At 42.3% G+C, this 23,894-nt stretch overlaps 1 protein-coding gene across 3 annotated transcripts in view; it reads left to right on the forward strand.

The window, feature by feature from the left end:
* SETBP1 (SET binding protein 1) overlaps positions 1–21,867 on the forward strand; it is a 232,179-nt gene extending 210,312 nt beyond the window's left edge. For all 3 annotated transcript variants that reach the window (XM_075585307.1, XM_075585318.1, XM_075585328.1), the window contains 2 exons: positions 12,235–12,393; positions 17,487–21,867. In XM_075585307.1, the coding sequence (XP_075441422.1) occupies positions 12,235–12,393; positions 17,487–17,983 (656 nt within the window). In that variant the 3' untranslated portion in view covers positions 17,984–21,867. The remainder of the gene's footprint in view (positions 1–12,234; positions 12,394–17,486) is intronic.
* Positions 21,868–23,894: the final 2,027 nt, after the last annotated feature.

The following is a 23,894-nucleotide window of genomic DNA, read 5'->3' on the forward strand; positions in this document are numbered from 1 at the left end:
TGTAGTAGGGTGCTGGGATGGTGGATCGGTATGAGGGGTGAGTGGTGCGTGCAGAGGGGGGCGATCTGTGGTGACTTGTGAGCTACACGAGGAGGGAGATGCAGGGGGGGTTATGTGAGATGCAGGGGGGTATATGAGGAGGAGGATGATGAGGGGTGCTGAAGGAGATATACTGTATGAGGTTGATGATGATAAAGGGTGCTGGGAGAGATATATGAGGATGATGAAGGGTGCTGGGGGAGATATGAGGTTGATGATGATGAAGGGTGCTGGGGGAGATATGATGATGATGATGATTTTACCTGTGTGGTCCGATTTAAAAAAAAATATGTACAGGCAGTCCTCGTTTTACAACGCTTCGCTTTACAACGAATGGCTTATCCAACGCTATGCAATGCATACCTATGTTCATTTATACAACGCCAAAACGGCTTATCCAACGCTCTTACGATGCTTTGCAAAGTTGTTTGTGTATATAATATATATATTATACTATATTATACTATATAATATATTATATTATTATATTTTATGTTATATTATATATATATAATACAGTATATACACTATATAATTTATGTATGTGCTGCATATCTTATTGTCTGCGTAAAATATTTTGTGTATTTTAGCATTAAAAATGCCTTCAGGAACGGAACCTTTCATTTAAACAGTGTTCCTATGGGAGAACGTGTTTCGCTTTACAATGTTGTGCTTTCCAACGCCATTTTGAGTAACACATTTTGTCGGATAACCGAGGACTGGCTGTATTTTGTCTTTTAAAAATGTATTGGGGCGGTGGTTTTTTTTTTTATATGTATTGAGGTGGCGGGGGTCTTTTTAAAATCTATTGAGGTGGGCGATGGGGGTCTTTTTAAAATGTATTGGGCGGTGGGGGCATTTTTAATATGTATTGGCAGGGTAGGTATTTTTATTATGTATTGCGGGTGGGGTTACATGTATTTAAGGGGGTGGTGTTTTTTGGTATGTATTTTGTGGTGGGGGGATTGAGTGAGAGTGGGGTAATTGACGGAGAGAGGGAGTAAGTGAGTGAGGAAAAGAGGGAGCAAGAGTGAGATGCAGGGAAGATAAATACATGCGAGGCGGGAGGGGGGAGAGTGAGTGAGTGGGAGGGGAGAGAAATACATGGGTAGAGGGTGGGAAATAGAGGGGGCTCGTGAGGTGTGAAATTAACCTAATATGTGTCAGCCAGATAGGGGTTTCCCGAGATTTTTCGAAAAACTTCAAGGGTTCCTCCAAACAAAAAAGGTTGGAAATCACTGACATAATATCATTGTTTTATTTTGTTGTTCTATTACATTGTTTAATAAGATGTCACCACTTTTCTTGGAAAATAAAAGTGCTAAGAGATCATGATGAAAAGCAGACCAGGGCTGCAGACCTGTCTGAGATGTGATGTCTCGTGTTGTCATACTGGAATCGTACACTCGTACCTTATTCCACATAGGGCCTTCTCATTTATAGGCTGGAATTGCCCCGTGGTGCATTTTCTTCTGTTGTGGTAAACCTATTTTGCAGGAAGGACATACAGTAGCTCTTATTTATAGCATCATTTCCAATGGTGTACTGTATCTCTTTACTTCATATATTTTAAATACATAATACTGGATCCACTACAAAATCAATCGTTTACTTGGTTCATTGAGTGCTAGGACCCCACAAATTTATTTTTGTGATGTAGAATACAAATCCGATCAGAGAGACTCTTTCAATTTAGTAGTATCTCCAGTTATGTTTCTATAGCCCTTCAAACCTCCCTCCAAATCAGTTAGGAAGACATGCCTGTGCTGGAAAAGGAGCACAACTGAGGTACCTGGTTGGGAGATATTTAAATATACTTTGCATAGTACCATCCCACACTTCCTAAAAGGATTTTAAGCCTACGGCACTTAATGACTGGAATGGTGTACTGGTGTTAGACCCATAAGGACTAGAACCTACAACCACTGCTTTTCTAGGCAGCAGCTCTAGCAGTGTGAGCTAAACCAGCGGATTGGTAGCAGCACACACTGTCTACTAACAGCATATCCCCAAGGGATATCTATTTTGGCGAGTGTAACCTTGAAAGCACTTCATGCACAAAGTAATATGTACTGAGGCCTATCAGTTACTGAGTCCAGGTGAGATTAAATAAAACATAGGTTTTCAGACACAATTAAAAACAAGGTAAAGCACAGAAAATAAAGCAGATGTAGAGAGAAAGTAATATAAAAAAGTGACCTGGTGACTTGAGTTACTACTTCTAATCTTATAAAGGATAGAGACAGTGAGACATATTTACAAAGCAGTGTTCTGCCATAAGGCACCTTCGGTGCTAGAATACATTACAGCCTGTTCAAATAAATCGACTGTAAGGTGTGTTCCTGCGCCAGAAGGTGTCTCATGGCAGAACTCAGCTTATTAGATATGATTCTCTATCCCAGAATAGTGTAACGTACACTGTACAGGTATGAGAACATAATGAGAAGTTGAGCTCAAAACGAAGCATACTGTGACAGTGGTGCTAGCAATCAGCTGGTTTAGTTCACACTGCTAGAGCCGCTGTCCTGAATAACCGATTGTGTGGGCTCAACTTCTGATCCTGTTGGGTCTGACACATACCCCATTCCTCATAAGGTGCTGTAGACTTGTCAACCCAATAACACTTTGTGCGCTGTGGGAAGCCAGCAGAATCACTTCCTGCTTTTGTTTGTAGAGTTTTATTTATTTAAAAATAAAGTATTTCAAGTCAGTATGCCTGGCAGATGGCACAGTGAATATTGCTGTCCCTGTTTTGTTACACCGTAGCCAGCTTTGTGCATTCCCGTCATTTCTAGCCTGTGTGTTCTCTGGAGGCTAAGGCTGCGCTTATACAGCCGGCTACGGCTACGTGACCGATGCCGTCGCCATTGCGATCGTTGTCTTTGGAGTTTTGGCGACGTCGTTCTCATAAAAGGGGAGGGCAGAGGCACGGAGAAGCTCCCGATTGGCCGCAAGGGGAGACAGTCACCCAAAAAAATCAAATATCAGTGACTACCAGATTTCTGGTATCGCTGTCCCTCCGTCGCTTTGTCGCCGTCGCGTGCACTATAAGCGCACGCAACGGCGACAATGCATTTGTTTTGCCGCGACGTCGCCGGCACTATAAGCGCAGCCTAATAAAAAGCCTTGATGTCATCGGGAGATTAGCGATCACAAGTTCGCATTATGCTGGAGGGGCTGTGGCACTGGTATAGTGGCCCCTCTAGGACTGGGCAGGGGTGGGGGGGGGGTGAAGGGCATCACATGGATCTCACTTTAAAAATAGTTCACACTGGGGGATACTGCACCTTTAAAGAAACAATGACATAATGGGAGATTATATTTGAGAAATGGTTTGGGAAATATTAGGGTGCGAGGAGTATCTGCACCCGTGAACCACACAGCCTTTAATGGTGACCCCTGCATATATTTGTTCTCCATCATGTTCTCCTTGCAACGATTGCCCTGAGCTTGTTTACTTCTTTTCCCCATCTCTCAGAGGGTTATGATTCACACGTTTTCAGATTTATTTGAGCAAAACGCAATAAATACACTGCTTCAATTTTCACTGCTGGAATGCAGCCAGGGTTTTTAATGAATCTTGCCTGTGCTATTGAAGTGGTTTAGGATCTCAAAAGCTCTGTGCATTGTTAGATTATACACGTACTCACACACTCTCCGCCGCCTCCTCCTCCTCGCCTCGCATTCCCCACGGACGGTATGAGTCACACACGGCTGCAGCTTTTTCAGACTTGGCTCTGGTTAAAATTAGGAAGGACCTTTTATTATTCAAGAAAAGGAAGGGCTCCTCTGTATTTCATCAAAGCTGCCAGTATGTGCAATAGTTTATGTCAAAATGCTAAACTGACTGACAGTGCTCTAGTTCAGCCTTTTTATGAGCTCTTTTTACCATGCAGTTACCATTGCTTGACCTAGGCAGTGATTTTGCTTGAAAGCATTAACCACAACTAGATTGCAACATATACTGGGGGGAGGACATCGTTCTGGCCTTAGAATGGGCAGCTCTTTGTGTATTTAATCGGCGTTTAGATGTGATGTGTTAATCCGCTAATGAAAATTGCAATGCTGTACAATGTATATAATGCAAATATTCAAGCACATCATAGCTATGTAATCCGGATATTTGGGGGGCTATCAAATACATTTTTGAATATGCTCTCTGTATGCTAATTACAAATGGATAGTTTAAACTAAATTAATATTACAATTGTCTCAAAGGGGTTTAAGGGAAAACAGATTTCTTTCTTTAAAAGAGTCAGAATATGTGAAAGCCATTTCTTATTGTTTACATGTATGTTAACTTTTATATTCCTGGCCTGCACCATTTTACAATCAACTAAAAGTGAACGTACTGCTGCATAAAAAGCTAATGAGGATGTATTTCCAATACCGTAAATATTCCTGTAACCCTGCCAATAATGAATGCTGCTAACCTCACAGGCTATCCATTGTGCCATGTACGGTCTTCCAAATCCAGCCGATCCAATTAATAATTACTTGTATTCTTTGTACATTTTCTCTTTGGGACGACGCCACATTAAAAAAAAAGAAAGTCACCTGGAAGGATGTGTTAGGTATATTTCTTATTGTTTATTTCTAATTCATGTATTAAACAGAAGATGTATTGAGGGGCTTGAAATACATTGACATACTCGACATTGTTACACAATTTTTTTTTTCATTTATAAAAAATGTTTTACATTGAGTTATGTCTCTTTTCCAAGTATGTCCTGGGCACAGAGTTATGGTAACAATACATGGGTTACAATAAATGAACAGGGTTATACATTATACAGGTAAACCCCGTTATAACGCGGTCCTCGGGGTCCACCCCGAGACCACCGCGTTGGTAACGGGGTCGCGGAAAAAAAAATAGCCGCCGCATTAGCGCATATTCACCCCGCGGGACAGGAGATGGGAGGGGGGATGTCCCTCCGGTCCCCGCTTCCCCCTGTCACCGCGTGACAGGCCGCGGGACAGGAGATGGGAGGGGGGATGCCCCTCCGGTCCCGGCTTCAACCTGTCACCGCGGGACAGGAGATGGGAGGGGGGATGCCCCTCCGGTCCCGGCTTCAACCTGTCACCGCGGGACAGGAGATGGGAGGGGGGATGCCCCTTCGGTCCCGGCTTCACCCTGTCACCACGGGACAGGAGATGGGAGGGGGGATGCCCCTTCGGTCCCAGCTTCAACCTGTCACCGCGGGACAGGAGATGGGAGGGGGGATGCCCCTCCGGTCCCGGCTTCAACCTGTCACCGCGTGACAGGAGATGGGAGAGGGGATGCCCCTCCGGTCCCGGCTTCACCCTGTCACCGCGTGACAGGAGATGGGAGGGGGGATGCCCCTTCGGTCCCGGCTTCAACCTGTCACCGCGGGACAGGAGATGGGAGGGGGGATGCCCCTCCGGTCCCGGCTTCAACCTGTCACCGCGGGACAGGAGATGGGAGGGGGGATGCCCCTTCGGTCCCGGCTTCACCCTGTCACCACGGGACAGGAGATGGGAGGGGGGATGCCCCTTCGGTCCCAGCTTCAACCTGTCACCGCGGGACAGGAGATGGGAGGGGGGATGCCCCTCCGGTCCCGGCTTCAACCTGTCACCGCGTGACAGGAGATGGGAGAGGGGATGCCCCTCCGGTCCCGGCTTCACCCTGTCACCGCGTGACAGGAGATGGGAGGGGGGATGCCCCTTCGGTCCCGGCTGCACCCTGTCACCGCAGGACAGGAGATGGGAGGGGGGATGCCCCTCCGGTCCCCGCTTCACCTTCTCCCCACCGTTGTCCCCGCTGCCTGCGCAGGAGGAGGGGGGGGGGGCGGGAGCGGGTGTTGGTGCTGGTGTGTGTAAGTGTGTAAGTGTGTGTGAGTGTGTGTAAGTGTGTGTGAGTGTGTGTAAGTGTCTGTGAGTGTGTGTAACGGCGAACGTGAGGGGTGCCTGCATAAGTTTGTGAAAGTGATCGCTGTCGGGATGTGCTGCTATCCTATTCTGCTTTGGAGACAGGTAATAGTACAGTTTCCGGAAGACCGCTAACCCCCCCCGCCGCAGCACAGGGCCCTCGCGCAGCAGTACAGGGCCCGCCGTAGCGCAGTGTCATCCTGCCACTCCGCCGCAGAGCAGGGCCCCGCCACCCCCCCCACAGCACAATGACGTCCCCCGCCCCGGGCCGTACCACCAACCTACCCCCACCTACCTGCCCCCCCCGCGCTGCACCGGGCCATACCACCAGCCCACAAAGCCCAGGCACACTGCGGGGCACATCCAGGGCACCGACACACACACAGCCCGGGCATACTCGGGGCACATCCAGGGCACCGACACACACACAGCCCGGGCATACTGCGGGGGCTCATCCAGGGCACTGACACAGGAGCACACAGGCAGTGAGAGGGGAGGGGGACACAACGGACGCTCGGACACGGAGAGGGGGGGACACAGAGCAGACCCTCGGACACGATGTATTATGTGATCGCCACTATGAAAGGTGAGTGGGGTGGGGGGTAATTACTATGAATTACTATGAATTACCTGCTAATTACATGTTATATACGCGGCACTGGTGGAGGTGGGGGACCATGATACGTTCACCCTTTCACCTGGCTGTGAGGGGGTTAATGTTGAAGAGGCACCGCAGAGGTTGGGTTACCTTGCTCTGTGTGTGTGTGTGTGTGTGTGTGTGTGCAGTGTGAGCAATGAGCAGTGTGTCAGTGTGTCAGTGTGTCAGTGTGTCAGTGTGTCAGTGTGTGCAGTGTGTGCAGTGTGAGCAATGAGCAGTGTGAGCAGTGTGTGTGCAGTGTGCAGTGTGAGCAATAAGCAGTGTGTGCAGTGTGAGCAATGAGCAGTGTGAGCAATGAGCAGTGTGAGCAGTGTGAGCAATGTGCAGTGTGTGCAGAGTGTGCAGAGTGTGTGCAGAGTGTGTGCAGTGTGTGTTTTTTTTTTTTTTTTTTAAACGGGAGCCACGAGAAAACCACGGTATAACGAGGCACGTTATAACGGGGTTTACCTGTATTTAAAGACATTTCGTTAATAGTTAGAGATAATATGTTTTGGGCGTATAAAACCATTACAGACAAGTTTAACATGTGAGGCAGCTGAAGTTTTAAAAGAATTTAGAATATGGGCGGCTGTGAGAGTCTCCGGTAGATTGGTCCAGTTGTGAGGTGCACGGTAAGAGGAGGAGCAGCCGGATTCTTTGTTGAACCTTGGGACCGTGAACTGTCTCTTGGAGTCAGATCTCAGGTCAGAAGTGCTGCTTGTGGTAGGGTGAGGAGCTTGTTCATGTGGGCGGGTAGCTTGACCAGAAAGTATTTGAAGGCAAGACAAGAAAATGTATTTTGTACACAATAAACACAAAGCGGTTTGTCCCTTATTGGGGGATTTCCAGGAAATCGCCATTTCTAAAACCTTTTGCTTAGATGAGGGGTGCACAAAATGGAGGGTGCGCCCCCCCAAAGGTTGCGCACGATTCGCTGCTGGTGCTGCGGGGCTTGCAGAGGCCCCGTGCTCTTCCTGAAGTCATTTAAATGAATGTGTGGGGAGCTGCAAGGCCTCTGTAAACTTTTCCTTACCTTGGTTCAGCCGCTCCTGGTGACGCGTCGCCATGGCAATGCAGCGTCATTTCACAACGTAATTTGCCGTGAGACTGTGATGTCATGATGTCAGAACCACGAGAAGAGGGGGACAGCGGACGGGCCACAGGGAAAAAAGATTGCGCTCCCCTGGCTTAGCCAAATATAATGCTGAGCCTTAAAAGTATGAAATGAAACAATTGTGTTTGCTCTGATTTATACACTGTGATCTACTTCTGTAAGAAGCTAGTTTTCTCGGTTATCTGGTGTTGAGCGCCAGCTTTATTAGTATTAGGAAGGAGGATGAGTAAATCAACTGTATCAGACATGCCTCAGGACATCTAGAAATTGATCATTGTGCAGGAATAAGCACTCTGGGTTTATTAGCTGGGAGTTCATCACTATCTCTTCTGTTCATCTAATTCCTGAGAGATTTCAAAGCGATCATCACGGTGTTACTTCTTCTAAGTGAGCCGCTCCAGATAAAGATTGGGAGATCTGTGTAATGATGCTTCTAAGGTTGTGTAGTCTAAGGTAAATCTTACAGGATGAAAAGGAGCCACTTTAGCTTATGGTCCAGATCATGTGAAAGTAAGCTGCTAGACAGAATAGAGAAACATGCAGTACTGTAGCAGTGTAACTGTACATGTATAAGTATATGCAACCTACCTTGTATGTACACTGTTTGAATACATGATGGCTAACCTCCCCCTCCCCTCTCCCGCCTTCAATCTTTTCTTTCTGTACCCTCCCCCCCCCCCAATAAACTTGATAAAGATAAAACAAAGAAATATATTTTACTATGATTAACATTAGAGAAAATTTGATTCACCATTTAGCTCCAGGAAGATTCTGCAATGCATTGCTTAGTAAGGATTTGCTGACGCCTTCTGCAGCAATGCGGTTAAACAGCAGCTTTTAACAGGCATTTTATGAGTTAAATAGTGAACATGTATTACTTGAATCCATCTCCTGGAGCCTGAAAGATTAATGGAGATAAGATTGAAAAATCTGGTCCTTCGGCATCATTCACAACATTGCAATGTACCTGAAAATGTCTTAAATGCTGATCAACCATATGTTTCAACCTTCACTAGTCAATCAAACGGCCATTTGTTTTAACATTTTTACTCCGTTTTCTTTTCCATACTAATAACTTAAATATTGAACTATTGAGAGTCATTCACATTTTGTTTGTTTATTTTTTTTTTTATTTTTTTTTTACGGCTTTATATGTCCACTCGAACCACTGAATCTTTATTTCATATTTCGGTTCTGACCAAAAAGCCTTATTGGCAATTATTACACTTTTGGGATGGAATTTACAAAGGGAATACATCTTAAATCGGGAAATAACTGTGAACCTTGATAAAGAAAGTAGGACATTCAGTAGCTAATTGTTTTCACTCTAGCAAAACCCCAGATTGCTTAGCGATTCCCACGTAGCACGTCCATACGTAACTAACTGTCTTGGTTGAAGCAGGAATCCTCCCAGAAGCCTGTGTGTTTCCCTGCACACACAGCATCACATTACTTTTTTTTTTTTTAAATTTCACTAAAAATTTTCGTGTTAAAAACAAAATTAAAACGTGGTTTCAATCTTGAGCTTAGGGCATTCTCATGGTAACGTTTAGACTGTAATGTGCTCTAGGAAAAAACTTTAGTTTAACCTCCTGTGCCATTAATATTTTAAATGCATCAGATTTAAAAAAATAAGACCGGCTTTGAACAGGGAAAGAAAAGGGATTAAAAAAATGCAAAAATAAAATTGTGATCAGCGTGGCATGTAAGACGTGCGGAGGCTTCATTGGCTGTGTTGCGTTTTTTTGTGGTGGTCTGATTTCTGTTTCTGAAAAGTTCAAACCCCCCTCTGTCAGTAGCCCTGCGAGTCATTGTCCCCCCCCCCCCGACACAAGCCCACCGCCCTCTCTCTGTTACACAATCCCCCTCTCCCCCTCCCATTCTCTCCCCCCGCCATTCTCTCACCCTCCCCCCACCATTCTCTCTCCCCCACACCATCTTCTCCCCCCTGCCCCACACCAGTCTCTCTCCCTCCACCATTTTCTCTCCCCCACACCAGTCTCTCTTCCCCTCCCGTCTCTCCTCCAACCCCCCACCAGACTTTCTGCTCCCTACCTCTCATCCCCCCTCTTCCCCTCAGCTCCCCCCTTCTCCCACCACCGCTCTACCCTCCAACACCACCCAAGTCCCTACCTGTGGAGCGGGGTGGGGAGGGGGGGGGGTGAGTCTGTTCTTTTGGCAGATACGGAAATTTGCGAGTTAATCCGGAGCGTGCACTGTCCCTGTCCTCCTCTGCCACTGCATCATCCTCTGCTGCCCTCCTCAACTCGTCGTCACCCCCACGCTGCTGCTCACTCTGACGCCCGCCTGCACCCCCTAACCCTCTGCGCCCGTGTCGGCTGCCTCGCTCCCCCCCCCCCTATTTGTGCCTCTGAATGCAGTGTATTCCTACCCCTGACAGACTAATAGCAAAGCAAATGCTGCTTTGTTGTTGATGAGAGAATCAAAGTCAGCACATTTGTATCGGACATACAAAGAGCAATTAACTATCAACCATAGATGTGGTTAACTACATGGATATACATTTTTATGAGTGGCAATGTGAGTCTTCCATAATAACCACAATACATGACTATTTCATAAATATCATATGCCATTCCCCTTATAGAAAGTTACATCACTGCAACTTAATTAAGATGATCGTCTTGTAAGTCCTTTTTAAATTAAATGTTTGCATGTATTTGAAAGATAATCTCTATAGAAGTGTCTGCACTGTAACCTCTGCTTGGCACTTTAAATCCTTCTGTCTGCTTCCTTTTGAGAGACAATACATGACCTTGCTATGATACAGATAGCAGAACAGCAACACCTTATTCTTCATAAGAAATAGTACAGGGGTGCTTTGACCTTTAACCTGTAGCATCTTCAGTACTCGATAGTATGGCTGTCAGATGCGGTGTCTGCCAGTGATTTTTGATTTGGGAGTAGCTTAGCCTTCAGCCGATATCTCTGTAACCGTGGCAACAGAGAAGCAGTTCTTGGCATCCATGTAGGGGAATCCATAAATCAAGGTCACTAATGCAAACAGTATGGGCAGGTAAAGATTGGAAGGGATAAGTGGCTCATGAGATTACCTTTGAAGAAACGATGCCCATTGACATCATTTCCAAATCATTTTTTTTTTTATTTTTTCGTCCGTCAATTGCGGTCAAAAGATTACTGATTGAGGCTTTACGCAATGTTTTATTTACTTGTGACTACATGCCATTAGGGCTTCGGATATTTCATACAAGCAAAAAAAACATATTGGTGTCTTAAACAAGAACTGCATGCCTAAGATCATTGTTGCATGTTAATTTAATTAGTTAATGTTACAATTATGTTGGTTCCTATCATTTATTTTGATCCTTTTTCCTGGAAAAAACTGTTTTTAACCAGTGAAAAGGAATTACTCTCCGTTTAAGTCTCTTGTAGAGATGGGAGGCTTTTTTTTTATTTTCGCATTTGGATCCGGCCGGTTCCTTTTGGTTCTCGGATTTCAGCGGATCAATGTCGAAAAGGGCGATTCACGTTTTGCAGATTTGGTATTTTTATTATTACAGATACACTCCACGGATTCCACAACCTGTGGACGGATTTGTAGAATCCAATGCACGGATTCAGCAATCCGTTGGCAGGGTTCTTAAGAATCCGCCAACGGATTGCTGAACCCGTGGATTGAATTCTACAAATTTGTCCACGGGGTCGTATCCACTGGTGGATTTTTGATAAATCCGCGCGAATCTCCCTCATCAACAGCGATTTTCGTTTGAACTACAGGCGATCCTCGCTTATCCGACAGAATGCGTCCCGCAAACCACCGTCGGTTAACGGACCGCCGGATTACGGGTCCATGTTAATCGGCGGCGTTAACCGTCGGATAATGCGTCCGGCGGCCTGCATTACAAGGCGTCGGATAAGGGATCCGTCGGTAAGTGGGACACCTGTAAGCAAGGACTCACTGTTCTACTCACCCTAACTTGAAGGTGTAACAGCAGCAAAAAGTGTGTAACAGTCCTTTATTTCTAATAATGAACATTGGTAAAAGAGCAGAGCTCAACTCCAATTCAAGATGGCAGGGAGGCATTTGGCAATACTGGAAATGAAGACGACAAATAAGGAGTACGTGTTGTGTTTGGAAATATTGACATATGATACTCTGGATCAGTAAAATCCACCATTTGCGTGACGTGCCCGTTTCCGTGACAGATTTTATTTTCGGTTGTGTTGATATTTCTGTGTCCGCGCGTCGAAGGTTTATTTGACCGAAGGAAGATTTGGCAAAGGAAATGGGGAGGGAGATCTTCTATTTGTATTCAAGCATTTGTTATGTGCACAATTCACCGCAGTCATTCTGATTAGATCTTCTTGCAGGTTCACTTTGTACTGAATATCCTTCATTTATGCTTGAGCTGTTTGAATGTGATTTTTCTGCCATTAACAATTCAAAAAGAACATTATGGCACAAAGGGATTGTTCCCTTCCGTTTCATACTACATTTAGTAACCTTGGAACAATCTGTGTAATTCACATATCTGTATGTAATGCTTTCTCTCTTTTTTTTGTGTGTTCTCAGGTATAACAAATGCTCATCTACAAGCTGACCAAATGTCTCAGCATAATAAGAATGAGAACTCCTCTTCCAACGTTACGACCAAAAGGAAACCAGCAGCTGAATCTGTCGCAGAACAACCCAATCCCCTGTTAGCCCTTTTCTCATCTTCAGCAGAACCAGGTTTGTGCGACAGCAGGGTTTCATAAAACAGTGATGTTCAACTCCAGTGCTCAAGACCCTCCCCCACTCCCTGCCCCCCCCCAACAAGTTAGGTTTTCAGGATATCCCTGCTTCAGCACAGATGGCTCAGGTACACTGGCTTTGTCCATGATGTGTAATAAACAAAGAATCCAGCAGCAACGGTGTTTAATTCCAGCATTTTGTGATCCTGGTTGCAACCGGCACTGGACCTGTGTTCAAATAAATTCAAATCAAAAGCAGATTCAGGTTTAAATAGAGCTGGAGATAAAGCTCACTTTTATTGCAAGCGATGCATCAGAACAGGCTTATTGAACATTGTTTTTAAGTAAACCTCTAGTGAGGAAGAGTCCATGGCAGTTCTGCCTGCAAACATATCAATTATTAGGCTCCTTTCAGTAACCCGGACTCGGTCTTCATTACAAGGCATGGTTCATTCATTCAGATTCCCCAAGTAGCCTCAATATCTACTGTACACATCAAAAGCTCATTTATTTAAGCATGCTACTTCCATTTTCAAATCTGTATTATTAGACGGCAGGCAATGGTGCATTTCATTTGTGCCCAGGATATTTAGGGTAAGCACCATTTTTGGTGGTTTATAAAGAGCTAAAGGTGGAATTTAACGGAATTTGGCCAACTTGTGCCATAGTAAATAGTTTTAAGAGTCAACCTAGAATGAAAAGCAGTCCCTGCTGTACCTCTGCTGCACAGAAGTGGGTGTTTCCTTCTCTGACGTGCTGTGGTTGCTGGAGGGATCTCTTGGACCCTGCTTTTTGGGAGGCGGGCAGGAGAGTTTCTACATGTTACACAGTGGCCCCAGAAATGCTTGCGAGTCACATGGGATAGATTAAAAGCATAGAGCTTAGTAAATATTAAGAACCAGCTGTTTAACCTCATGCTGTATGTGCATTTCAGTGAATTTGCACTAGCAATGAAGAAGGTACAGTAATTGTGTCATAACACACTACTACTGTACATACAGTATGGCCTCTGCATCAGCACTGCAAGTGTTACCTTCTTTGTTCAATTTTGAGTTAGAGTGGACAGCTTCAGCATTGGCACCGTTTGATGCTGTTTTTGCCACCAAGTCCTGAAACACGTTGCCAATCATTGTCAATGTAATTGTGCCACCTACAGATGTAGCACAACTTGGGCCCTTATTCATAAGAGCAGCTGCTTTAAAGCTGAATAAGGGCCATAGTGTTTACTAAGTGTCTGTTTCATGCAGCAGGTGTCTCAATGCAGACTGTGACCACAGTATCTTTAATAAAGGGGAAAGCCGCGGCCCAGAGATTACACCACCGTGGTTTTCCCTCAAGTGTAGAGAGACTGTGGAAACAAGAAGTCGTGTTATGTCTGGGTATTCTACCAGTTTGCATTCATGTTTCACGCATATATTATGTGAAAACTCCCTGTTCTAAAGTCTATTTGTTGCATACATGGCACTATATAAATACAAATGTTATGTTACACATATATGTGTGTGTATATATATATATATATATATATATATATATATATATATATATATATATATATATAATTTGTATTTATATAGTGCCATGTATGCAACAGAATAATTTTGAGATGGATCTTCTTTGTACAGTAAGTTGCTTCAGGGGTACAATGATCTTATTTGTCAGTGTGCTCCAACATAAGGATTCTGGTTCATTATCATACCTCCTAACAACTGTGCCACCCAATCTAAAAATAACTCTCAGATCTGCATTATGCAGCAGCAGCTACATTATGCTGTGGAACAGCTTTATTCAATGACTCGATGAAACATTTAAAATTCATTCATCTTTTAGAAACGGGGCTTCATTCAACACAGTAAACAATTGAAAACCAGCAACAAATGAATGTGTGCAAGTCGTGAATTATTTCCCCCTACCTTCTCTTGACAAATGTCATTTGTTTTCAAAACCTTGCCAATAGTATCTATTTTATCAGAATGTACTAGTCACTTCAGGAGCGGCGTCCGAGTGCTCACAAGATCGCTTCCTCCTTCCGGCAATGTCAACAGACTGGGTCCTCTTGTAAGCACTGATTGCCAACACCCTCTAGAAAACAAGCCAAACCCAAGGACGTACAACATATGTTGTACGTATACAGGGCTCTGAAGGGGTTAAGTTAGGGTTGGGCAACTCCAGTCTTCGACTGAGCCACCTGTGCTGAAGCAGGGATACCTCGGGTATTCAGAGAGCGCCAAATAATCCATGAGTTCTCGACTCCAGTCCTCGCGACCCCAACAGATCAGGTTTTAAGGATATCCCAGCTTCAGCAGAGGTAGCTCAATCAGTGGCTCAGTCGAAGACAGGGACTGGACTGAAGCAGGGACTAATTGAGCCACCTGTGCGGAAGCAAGGATATCCTGAAAACCTGCCCTGTGAGTGGTCCTTGAGGACTGGAGTTGGTTGCCCTACCCTTGGGTTAAATGGAACTGTCATTAAAAAACAAGTTTTGCCCTAGTTACTTCAAATGCCATCTTTTCCTGAGCTTTCCATTCACAATTATGAGCCGCTTCCAAAAAAAAAAAAAAAATGGCAAACACATTTTTTTCAGCAATAAATACACGATTAAAAGAAATCTAAAAGACAAAAACCTCAAGTAGATCACTGCCAAAATGTCGGTTAATATGGAAAAAAAAAGTAATGTCCACATGAGTGCTAAATTAGGTTCTCGTTTAGGTTCGACAGGATACAAATAAAAGAAGTGGCTTTATCTGTAGTCCAGATGTTGAGATCATTTGGTGAAATTTGAAAGAAACTGTGTTAATAGGGAAGCGGGACAGCACCATGGGTTTCCTGTAATTAATGAAGAGCTCTTTGAAAACTTCTTCATTTAATAGAAATCTGCAATCTGAGCACAGCTGTTGAGCAAAAAAAAAAAAAAAAAAAAATTATTTCTTCAAAATGCTGTTGTAAATGCCCTGAGGCATAACCAAACTGATATATTGTATAATGAGTTTTAACTAACAAGCTTTAGTATTAAAATGACTATATTCCTGTCTTCTCTGTCCTCCGTGAGCCACAAACGTAGGTGGTTTTAGTTTCCATATGGAAAATGTATTTTCTATTGTAATTAATGAGAAGCAGTCTAAGGGAAACCAGTGATCCAAAAGCATATTTACACAAGAACAGATGTCTCCCTCTTTAATTTCCTTGCATCACAATTATTCTATATGCTTTGCCTTCTAGTGTATTTCATTACCGAAGTATAGTATTTTAGTATATCGGTGAGGACCATTTAAAAAATTGCCAATCTATTGTAGCTCTTAATTTATTTGTATGCATTTATCAAATGTATACAGTGTTCGTAGGGACTATTAAAGAGTTAACACGAGATAAGAGTTGTAGAGGGGCCGAATTTGTGAACTGGTGTGTCTACGGAGAAGCCAATAGTTACTGAAACAGATAATATATGCAATTACAGTATACAATATACAGTAACTTTTTATTTGTTATGAAATCACCATTTAGAAGAAATACAAATGAAATATCTTAAGTTTTCACTAACTTGATTTGCAGATAATACGTTTTGAGCAATATTTATGGTGGCAAAAATGGTCAACGTGTGCACATCGACCTCACTATTTGTTTTATTATTTTTAGTACATAGGATTGAAGCGGCGGGTCCCCCTATGGTACCTCAGGAAGCAGGACCTGTAATTAATGTGGTTCAGCTCCAAAGACCCCACGCTCCAATCCTATGTACTCAAAATCATAATACAAGTATTGCGATCTGCTGTAAGGCCTCGGCCAGGGTGGAGCAGAGCGGGCTGGCACGCTCACGCTGGCCGCTATGAAACACATTGAGGCAATGCGTGTGGCCATGCTCGGCATGAGCAGTTCTCCCAATGAGGGCGAACCAGCTCCGTGACGTCATGGTCTCGCCCCCAAAATCACCCCTTCCCTGCTCGCACCTAGCTGGCCACAAATCTCCCGGCCAAGCAGGGAGCGTGACGTCACCGCGCACGAGCGCCAGCGCGCTCCCTGCCTTGCCGCAGCCGTAGAGCTGTGTGAGGAGACACAGAGAGACTGCTTCTCTCTGATCTCTCTGCACAGCTGTTGCAGACTAGTAGCGGCCCGCTAGGATTAACGCTGTGGGAGTCCCATTCAGAAGCAGGGACCCCCACTGTGTTAATCCTTTGTGAAATCCACCCTACGCTTGGGCTGCGGTCCAGGTCCAGTTGCTCCAAGTGCCGCACGGAGGATTTTGAATCGCAAAATATCCCATTTTAATAAGTTATCGACCAGACCAAATGTAAAATAACTATATATATATATATATATAAACACAGTAAAATTCCAAAGTGCAGGGAAACAGTTTCAGGTGAGGAGCAACACAACATGGACAAACAATTTCTTCAAAGTGCAGGTCTCCTCTAACACAGAGATACAATGTAGCGCTCTACTCACAAGTTCATAATGAAGTTCTCCATTTAGTGTGACAGCCAAGGACAGCAGACGTTTCAGGTCCCATATGGATCTTTTATCAGGTCATCATCTGATCTTCATAGATGAAATAGTACCCCAGATTTTGAAACCTCATTGTTTTTTTCTTCAAATTTTTGGGAGGTTTTGAAAGCTTTGTACATTAGATTCATTTTTAAAATCCCTAATGTTGGCCTCCCCAAAGGTATTCCAACCTACAACTAATCTACATTTCTTCGGGGCCAATACAGCTACCAGAGCTACATTTGAACCCTTGTGTAATTACTCTTTTCTGTATGTGGTGCCATTTGTCATAGAAAAATACACTTTTACATATTTATTGTGGCACCAAATGTAACAACAAATTGTGGCAACCATGACATGGTTGTAGGCTTAGAATATTTTGGCCAAAGTATTAGACTAAATGACTCATATTTAGGAAGTACTGTAGCATTGGGGCCTTTTTGTCTCTTGTTGTCTGCATTCTGGTCCCTACTTAGTAGCACTTGAAATTACACAAAAAAATGTGTGTATATATAAATGTGTGTATATATTTTATGGAGTGGATTTGGGTTTTGAACTTGCTAGGACCCTGTATGTCTAATTGCAATATGTTTATCTGTTCTTTTTCAACAGCCAATGCGTCACTTCGGAAAAGATTCAAACGTTGTGAGATAGAAGCGATCCAGTGTGAGGTGCGGAAGATGTGCAACTACAATAAAATTCTGTCCACCAAAAAAAACATGGATCATGTTAACAAAATCCTAAAGGCCAAGCGATTACAGAGACAATCAAAGACGGGCAATAACATTGTAAAGAAGAAGAGAGGGCGTCCCAGGAAGCAGACACTTCTGTTTGACGAAGACTCCCAAGACCAAATGCCAGTTCTGGAAAAATGTGTCGACCTTCCCAGCAAACGAGGTCAAAGGCCTGCTTTTCATCCTCTGCAGTTGGCGATGAGTAGTCAAGACACAGTCAAGGATACCATTGAGGCAGTAATACACATGGCAAGAGAAGCTCAATCTTCTCGTGCACCAAGAGGTGGAAAGAGAAAATACAATGAGGAGGAGCAGGAGGTGAACGCAAAAAGGCACAGAAAGGCAAAAAGAGGTGAATCTGAAAACACTCCGTAGGATCATGATAAACTGGATGGTTCAAGGTGATAAACATATCAGGTCTGACAAATGGCATAACGGGGTACAGGTTACCTTAATAATGTCTGCTGCACCAGACTTGTTTTTTTTTTCTTTAAGAGAATAACAAGTAGCAACTTTTTAATATGGTTGACATGTGATCTCTTGGCACTAGACTTTAAATCAGTATCTCCATGGTATGTCATATATAACTGCAATGTTTTCAATAGTCATTAGAACTTAATGGATGTGCAGCATTGTACCTTTTGCTTCTTGTGGAGTATGCAATGCGTTATTCTGCATTGCAAGACCCAATAGAAGTAATAGCGTTAATGGAAAGTTGTACTGAATTCACTTCCACTACTAATACATGAGATTTCTGATATTGTGATGGCCAGTTTAAAAAAAAACAAAAAACATCCTGTTAAAGAACACTGTAAAAAAAAAAAAAAATCTGTAAAATCCTCAACTGTGATCTTGGTTGTAATCTGTATTTTGTTTTGGGGGTTTTCTTCAACTCCAATGTCCCAATCAGCCGTCAGCAGTGTCATTTCAAGCTATGTCACATCACTCACTTCTAATTGCCTTTTTACCCAGATAAAGTACAAGAAATGTTAGTGTAGCCTCATACATGTGTAGGCAAACACACAAGCTCTATCAAAAAAAAAAATTAAATTAAAAATGTGATGACATTTGATTAATATGAAACAGATATTCATCAGCACTCCCACTCTGGCATTTTAGCAAGCCCACAATGTATCTGTTTTATATTCATTATATGGTAGCATACATAGTAAATCAAACTTGTAAAGAGAACTGTACAACTTTAAAATTACACCAATTACCAAAAACGACGTAGCAAAGTTTGTGGTTTGTTTATAAAGAAAATGCAAACATTTTTCATTGTCTACAAATGACATCCTAGTAATAAGAAAGTTCGATATCTTGGCAACTATTTGTTAAATAAAGAGCAAGTGTTCTTATCTTGAAAATAATCAAAGGGTTTCACCACTGCAATTGTATTAAAGCCACATTGGGGAAAAAATGTCCACATTGTGGTTGCCTTAATAAAGTGATTTTTGTACATAATGTAATTATAAAGTTATCAGTCTGCATGAATGCAAACGGTCTGTGACGAATAGTCTTTTTATTGGTCAGTTCAAATTGTACATTTTCATTTGATTTTTACTGTAGCCATTGGCTTTGCTTCGACAAATGATATGAATTCCAGCATCTATTCTGAAAGCCCAGTAAAATAATGAGTTACAACATATGGAAGCATTGACATGACATTAAAGGACCCAAGACATTTGTAGGAAGAAGTCAGAATTCACTGTAATAACTTTGCCCTGAAAGGGATATTTCCAGGTATTTAGACACTTTTTGGTTGCCATGATTCTCTCATTGTCTAATAGCATAATAATGGTTATATTTGCATTGACTCCCTTCAACTTTGCATTACAATACACTTTAGATTTAAAAGGGAATAACAACATCTCATGCTGTAGCGTGTAGCCTAAAGTGGGATTCTTGGACACTCATCTACTATCATTTCTATTTGCTACTTTAGAACCTATTCGGTACTGGATTTGGCATGCAATGCAGTGATATAGTTTACTAATAATATCTATCGGCAGAAAGCAGTCTTCGTACTGCACATATTCGCACTTACTTTCTCGCAGACTGACAGGACATTTACATTTCCAAAAACACATATTAATATATGGGCCCTAAGCTCTTTAAAATGTCAACCACGCTCCTTATAGTTTCTACCACAGAAATTAGAGTGGTCTAATGTATTTTTAAGATAAAACCTTTTGGAATATGGTTCAGTGGACTATGTAGAAAAGGAGGCATTTATCAAAGCCGTGCTTCTGATTTGCACTAAGCCAAAAATTCTACCAGATCTAGCTTTGAAAATATAGCATTATTTTTAAGAGGAGAGTTGAAAGTACAAAATTGGAGTGACTAGCAAAACTTTGAGAAAATCAGACTCCCTTCACATTACCCAAATTGTCAAAAGCAGCATATGTTGGAGGGATTTTAGATGAAGAATATATTGTCAGTCCTCTGTTCAATCTTAGATTCTGTCTTTTTACAGTGCACCTGTAAAACCTGTGCTTTGCTGAGTGACGGAGTCTCTACAGTATATCAATATCATGCAACAGAGAAGTCTGCTTTGTGTCCCTGGTTCTTTGCAGACCGTGATACATTTTCCTGGGCCAATATGAAAGCCATACATGTTGTAAATGAGATCTCACGGCCACATAAAACGGTTTGTTCTGTTCTTAAAATAGAACCAACCGATCTATGTCGGATCATAATGAAGCGTATTCACAGTGATGTTGTTTTGTAGGCAATGAAAGGTCTATTTGCTGATGCCATCAGATGTCGGGAAATATGTGGTTTCCCAATCTCAGGTGCAACATCTATGAACATTTTCATGTCCAATAAAAAATACCACAGACTGCAAATACTCCAGTTTTTTCCAGGACCAATTTGGTTAATATGTGCACTAGAGTGCCCCCCATATGTGTTTATCACAGTAACTTTCTTTTATAAAATGAATGCATCTTTGAGAAGTTATAACTACACTGTGCGAGGGTTGGTTCTCAGTGTAAGCATGCAGACATTGTCTAAAATGTTGCTACACAGGTTGAGTATAGGCTGGTAATCCATTACGCAGTCCAAAAAAACATTTAGTTAATTGTAAATAAGCATGCTAATGGTTTAAAATAGGCTAAAACAGTGTTATTGCATTTACAGTTATGCTTAATAGGAATGAATGAAAGTGTTTACAGATATGAGAAAGTCACTTGCAGAATGATGCTGTATACAATGATCATATCAGATTTAGTCTTAGGCTTGAGGCTAAAACCTCACTTGTCTAGCGTATGACTTCTAAATATTCCAGTAAAGCATTCTGACATTTTATTATTGAAAAGATGAAGTATTCAGCCCATGACGTTTTTCCAGTGACATTAAAATGTTGGTGTTCATGTGTGTGTCTCAGAAGACATCTTGAATTTTTTCGGGAATCCAATACATCAGATTTTCACCCGGCCTCCAAAGAGTTATCTCACCCTGTCAATGGCCAATAGCAGTTGCTGGGTGGCTAATTTTATATAGGTTCTATTCAAGCAGAACACCGTCCCAACTCAATTAGAAGCACATGTCGTCCACAGGAACACTTCCCGAAGCTCCATACACACCGGTCTACATTTACACTACAAGGAAAACAAAAGTTAAGTAGAAATGTGAAAGCTCTGCCAATCGGTCAACATGAGCGTGCAGTTCAGTCCCATGTTGGTTTTTTTTTTAAGCTATTTCTTAAGTAATGCACATAAAAGTGTTATATATGTATATATTTAAAAAAACACAAAAACAAAACAAAACAAAAAAGAATGGGGCACAAGATTGTTTTATAAGTCGTGCTGGCTAATTTTTAGTTTGTATTCATAAGTGGTTTTTAAAGGCCTTTTTTTAAAGTGTATTTGCATGTTCTACTTTGATTGTATGTAAACATATTTTAGAGCAAAAAAATGTATTTGTATTTTATTGAATATAGAGGCAAGAAAAAAACTTGTACATTGTTTGAAATGTTCTTTTTGTAACAGTTTTTATTCATGAAGCATTTTTGTACATTTAAAGAAATGGATATGGAATTGCTGTTATTTGATGCTTAGATACATCTGGCATGCTTTAATGTCATGCGCCTTCATGATCCTAGATGTTGGTTTTTAAACATTTTTTTCTAAAAGAAAGCTCAGTTTTTTCGCTACCAAATCAGGTTAGCAGTATAGAGCACTTAACTAAAAAAAAAAAAGAAAAAAATCCTATTCATATGTTATTCATTGTGTGAAATTAAATGAATTCAATTCAGACTAATTTGTGTTGTGAATTCTTTTGTTTTACTTAACCATCTGTTTTCCATCAGTATCAGGTTCATTTCGACTCATACTGTATCATGCACTCACTGCACTGTTTATATGTATGTATAATTATATTTATATAGTACCAACGATATACACGTTGCTTTACAAAATGACAATACAAGGTAAATAAATGACAAGCAATGGGGATAAGCGCAACATAAACTATGACATAAGTACAAAGGAGACCCTGTCCGCAAAGAGCTTGCAATCTAAGGGACTCTGTATATTTGCCATCGGAAATTCTGGTGGAGAGATATGGGGCCCCCAACTCTTATGAGCGTTTTCGCTAGAACAGTGGGAAAAATATTTGAAAATTGGATCGTATAACAATGTAAGGCCACAAGATAATGAATCATTGGGATATCGAATGCTACCGAATGAACCAATTGAAAAAGTGTAAAATGAGAATTGCACTATTTTATATTTTTATCCCCCCCCACCCCCCTCCCACAAACCATTATCCAAACAGCTTCAAGACCATAACATGTGTGTTAGGACTTTAAATTACAATCCGTGGTTTATTTACTCTTTAAAGTACAGTAATGGAGTGGAGTTTGAAATATTTTCAATTGGACAATGCTCAAAGTAGTAGTTGTTCTGCGCCTATGCTTTTAAAGACCATAATACTTCAAGGCACATATGCTTATTTGGTTTGACTATTATCTACCAGACACCAAGGTTAACACACCCACATACTTTTTATATTTAATTTATGCACAAGTATAACAAAATGTATAGAATATAGAGATGCAAACTGATATTTATGCCATTTATTATTGTTACAGTACCTCAAAAAAAGGTCCAAATTGTTCTGAGTAGCGAACACGAAGCATTTTCAGACATTAATGCAAAGTGGTGCAACATACAGGTTTAGTAAGATTTACTGCCGGCGTGGGCACCAGGAAGTGCTGGCGAACGCGGCCCGATCACAGCCCCCTCCCCCCCCCCGTTTCCACAAGGGCAGTAATGCTTGGTGCCCCGACGGGATAGCGCAGTGGGGGATCCCTGCTTCTGAATGGCACCCTGCAGTGTTAATTCTCCCGGGCCAGCCACCAGTCTGTAAGTGCTGCGCAGAGACATCAGAGAGAAGCAGACTCTGTATGTCTCACTGCGCAACTCTTACATCAGCTCTCTTTTTTATTTATCATTTTTTTAGTACACGGTATTGAAGCTGGGGGTCTCCGACGCTGACCCCCATTCGTTTCAGATTTGGAGACCCCCTGCTTCCCGAGGTTCAGACCTCCGTGTAGGGGGTGCTGGTATCTGCTGCAAGTTTAAATGTCCTGGTCACGTGGGCAGTGATGCTCCAATACTGCGTACTAAAATGAATAATAAAAATAGAGAGCTGTTGTAAGAGATGCGTGGGGAGACAGACAGAGAGACTGCTTCTCTCTGTTTTCCTCCGCGCATCTCTTACAGATTGATGACTGGTCCAAGAGGAATAACACTGTGGCGGTCCCATTTGGAAGCAGGGACCCTCACTGCGTTAATCTCTTTGGGAAATTCACTTGTCTGGGCAATCATCGCATGTAACCTCAAAGTGGACGCACTTAGGCTGTGATCCAGCCGCTCCAAATTGCGCTCATGGTGGCAGTAAATCTGACTACATCTGTAACTGTGAGACAGGATCAGTAGCTAATAATACACATTGTAAAAACGTAATGGCTACATGTATGGACTGTATTGGGTTTTTAATATTTCTTTCACTTACTGTAGTATCATATTTCCCTACATGTTCATACTGTACAAGGTAAGTGAATGTTTTTTTTTTTTACCCTCCTTATTGAAGATAGTGAGATGTCATTAATACAATTAGCAATGCGTTCACTTCCTATCACACACACAAGTTAATACATCTTCACAAGATTGTACAGATGCCTTAGAAAGAGAATCTTGAGGAAAGCTTAATCACTTGTGTTATAATTTGTTTCACTTCAAAGGGTTCAATATGTGCACCTCCGTACTGCATTCATTTC

Source organism: Ascaphus truei, chromosome 1 (genome assembly GCF_040206685.1).
Source record: "Ascaphus truei isolate aAscTru1 chromosome 1, aAscTru1.hap1, whole genome shotgun sequence".
NCBI lineage: Eukaryota > Metazoa > Chordata > Amphibia > Anura > Ascaphidae > Ascaphus > Ascaphus truei.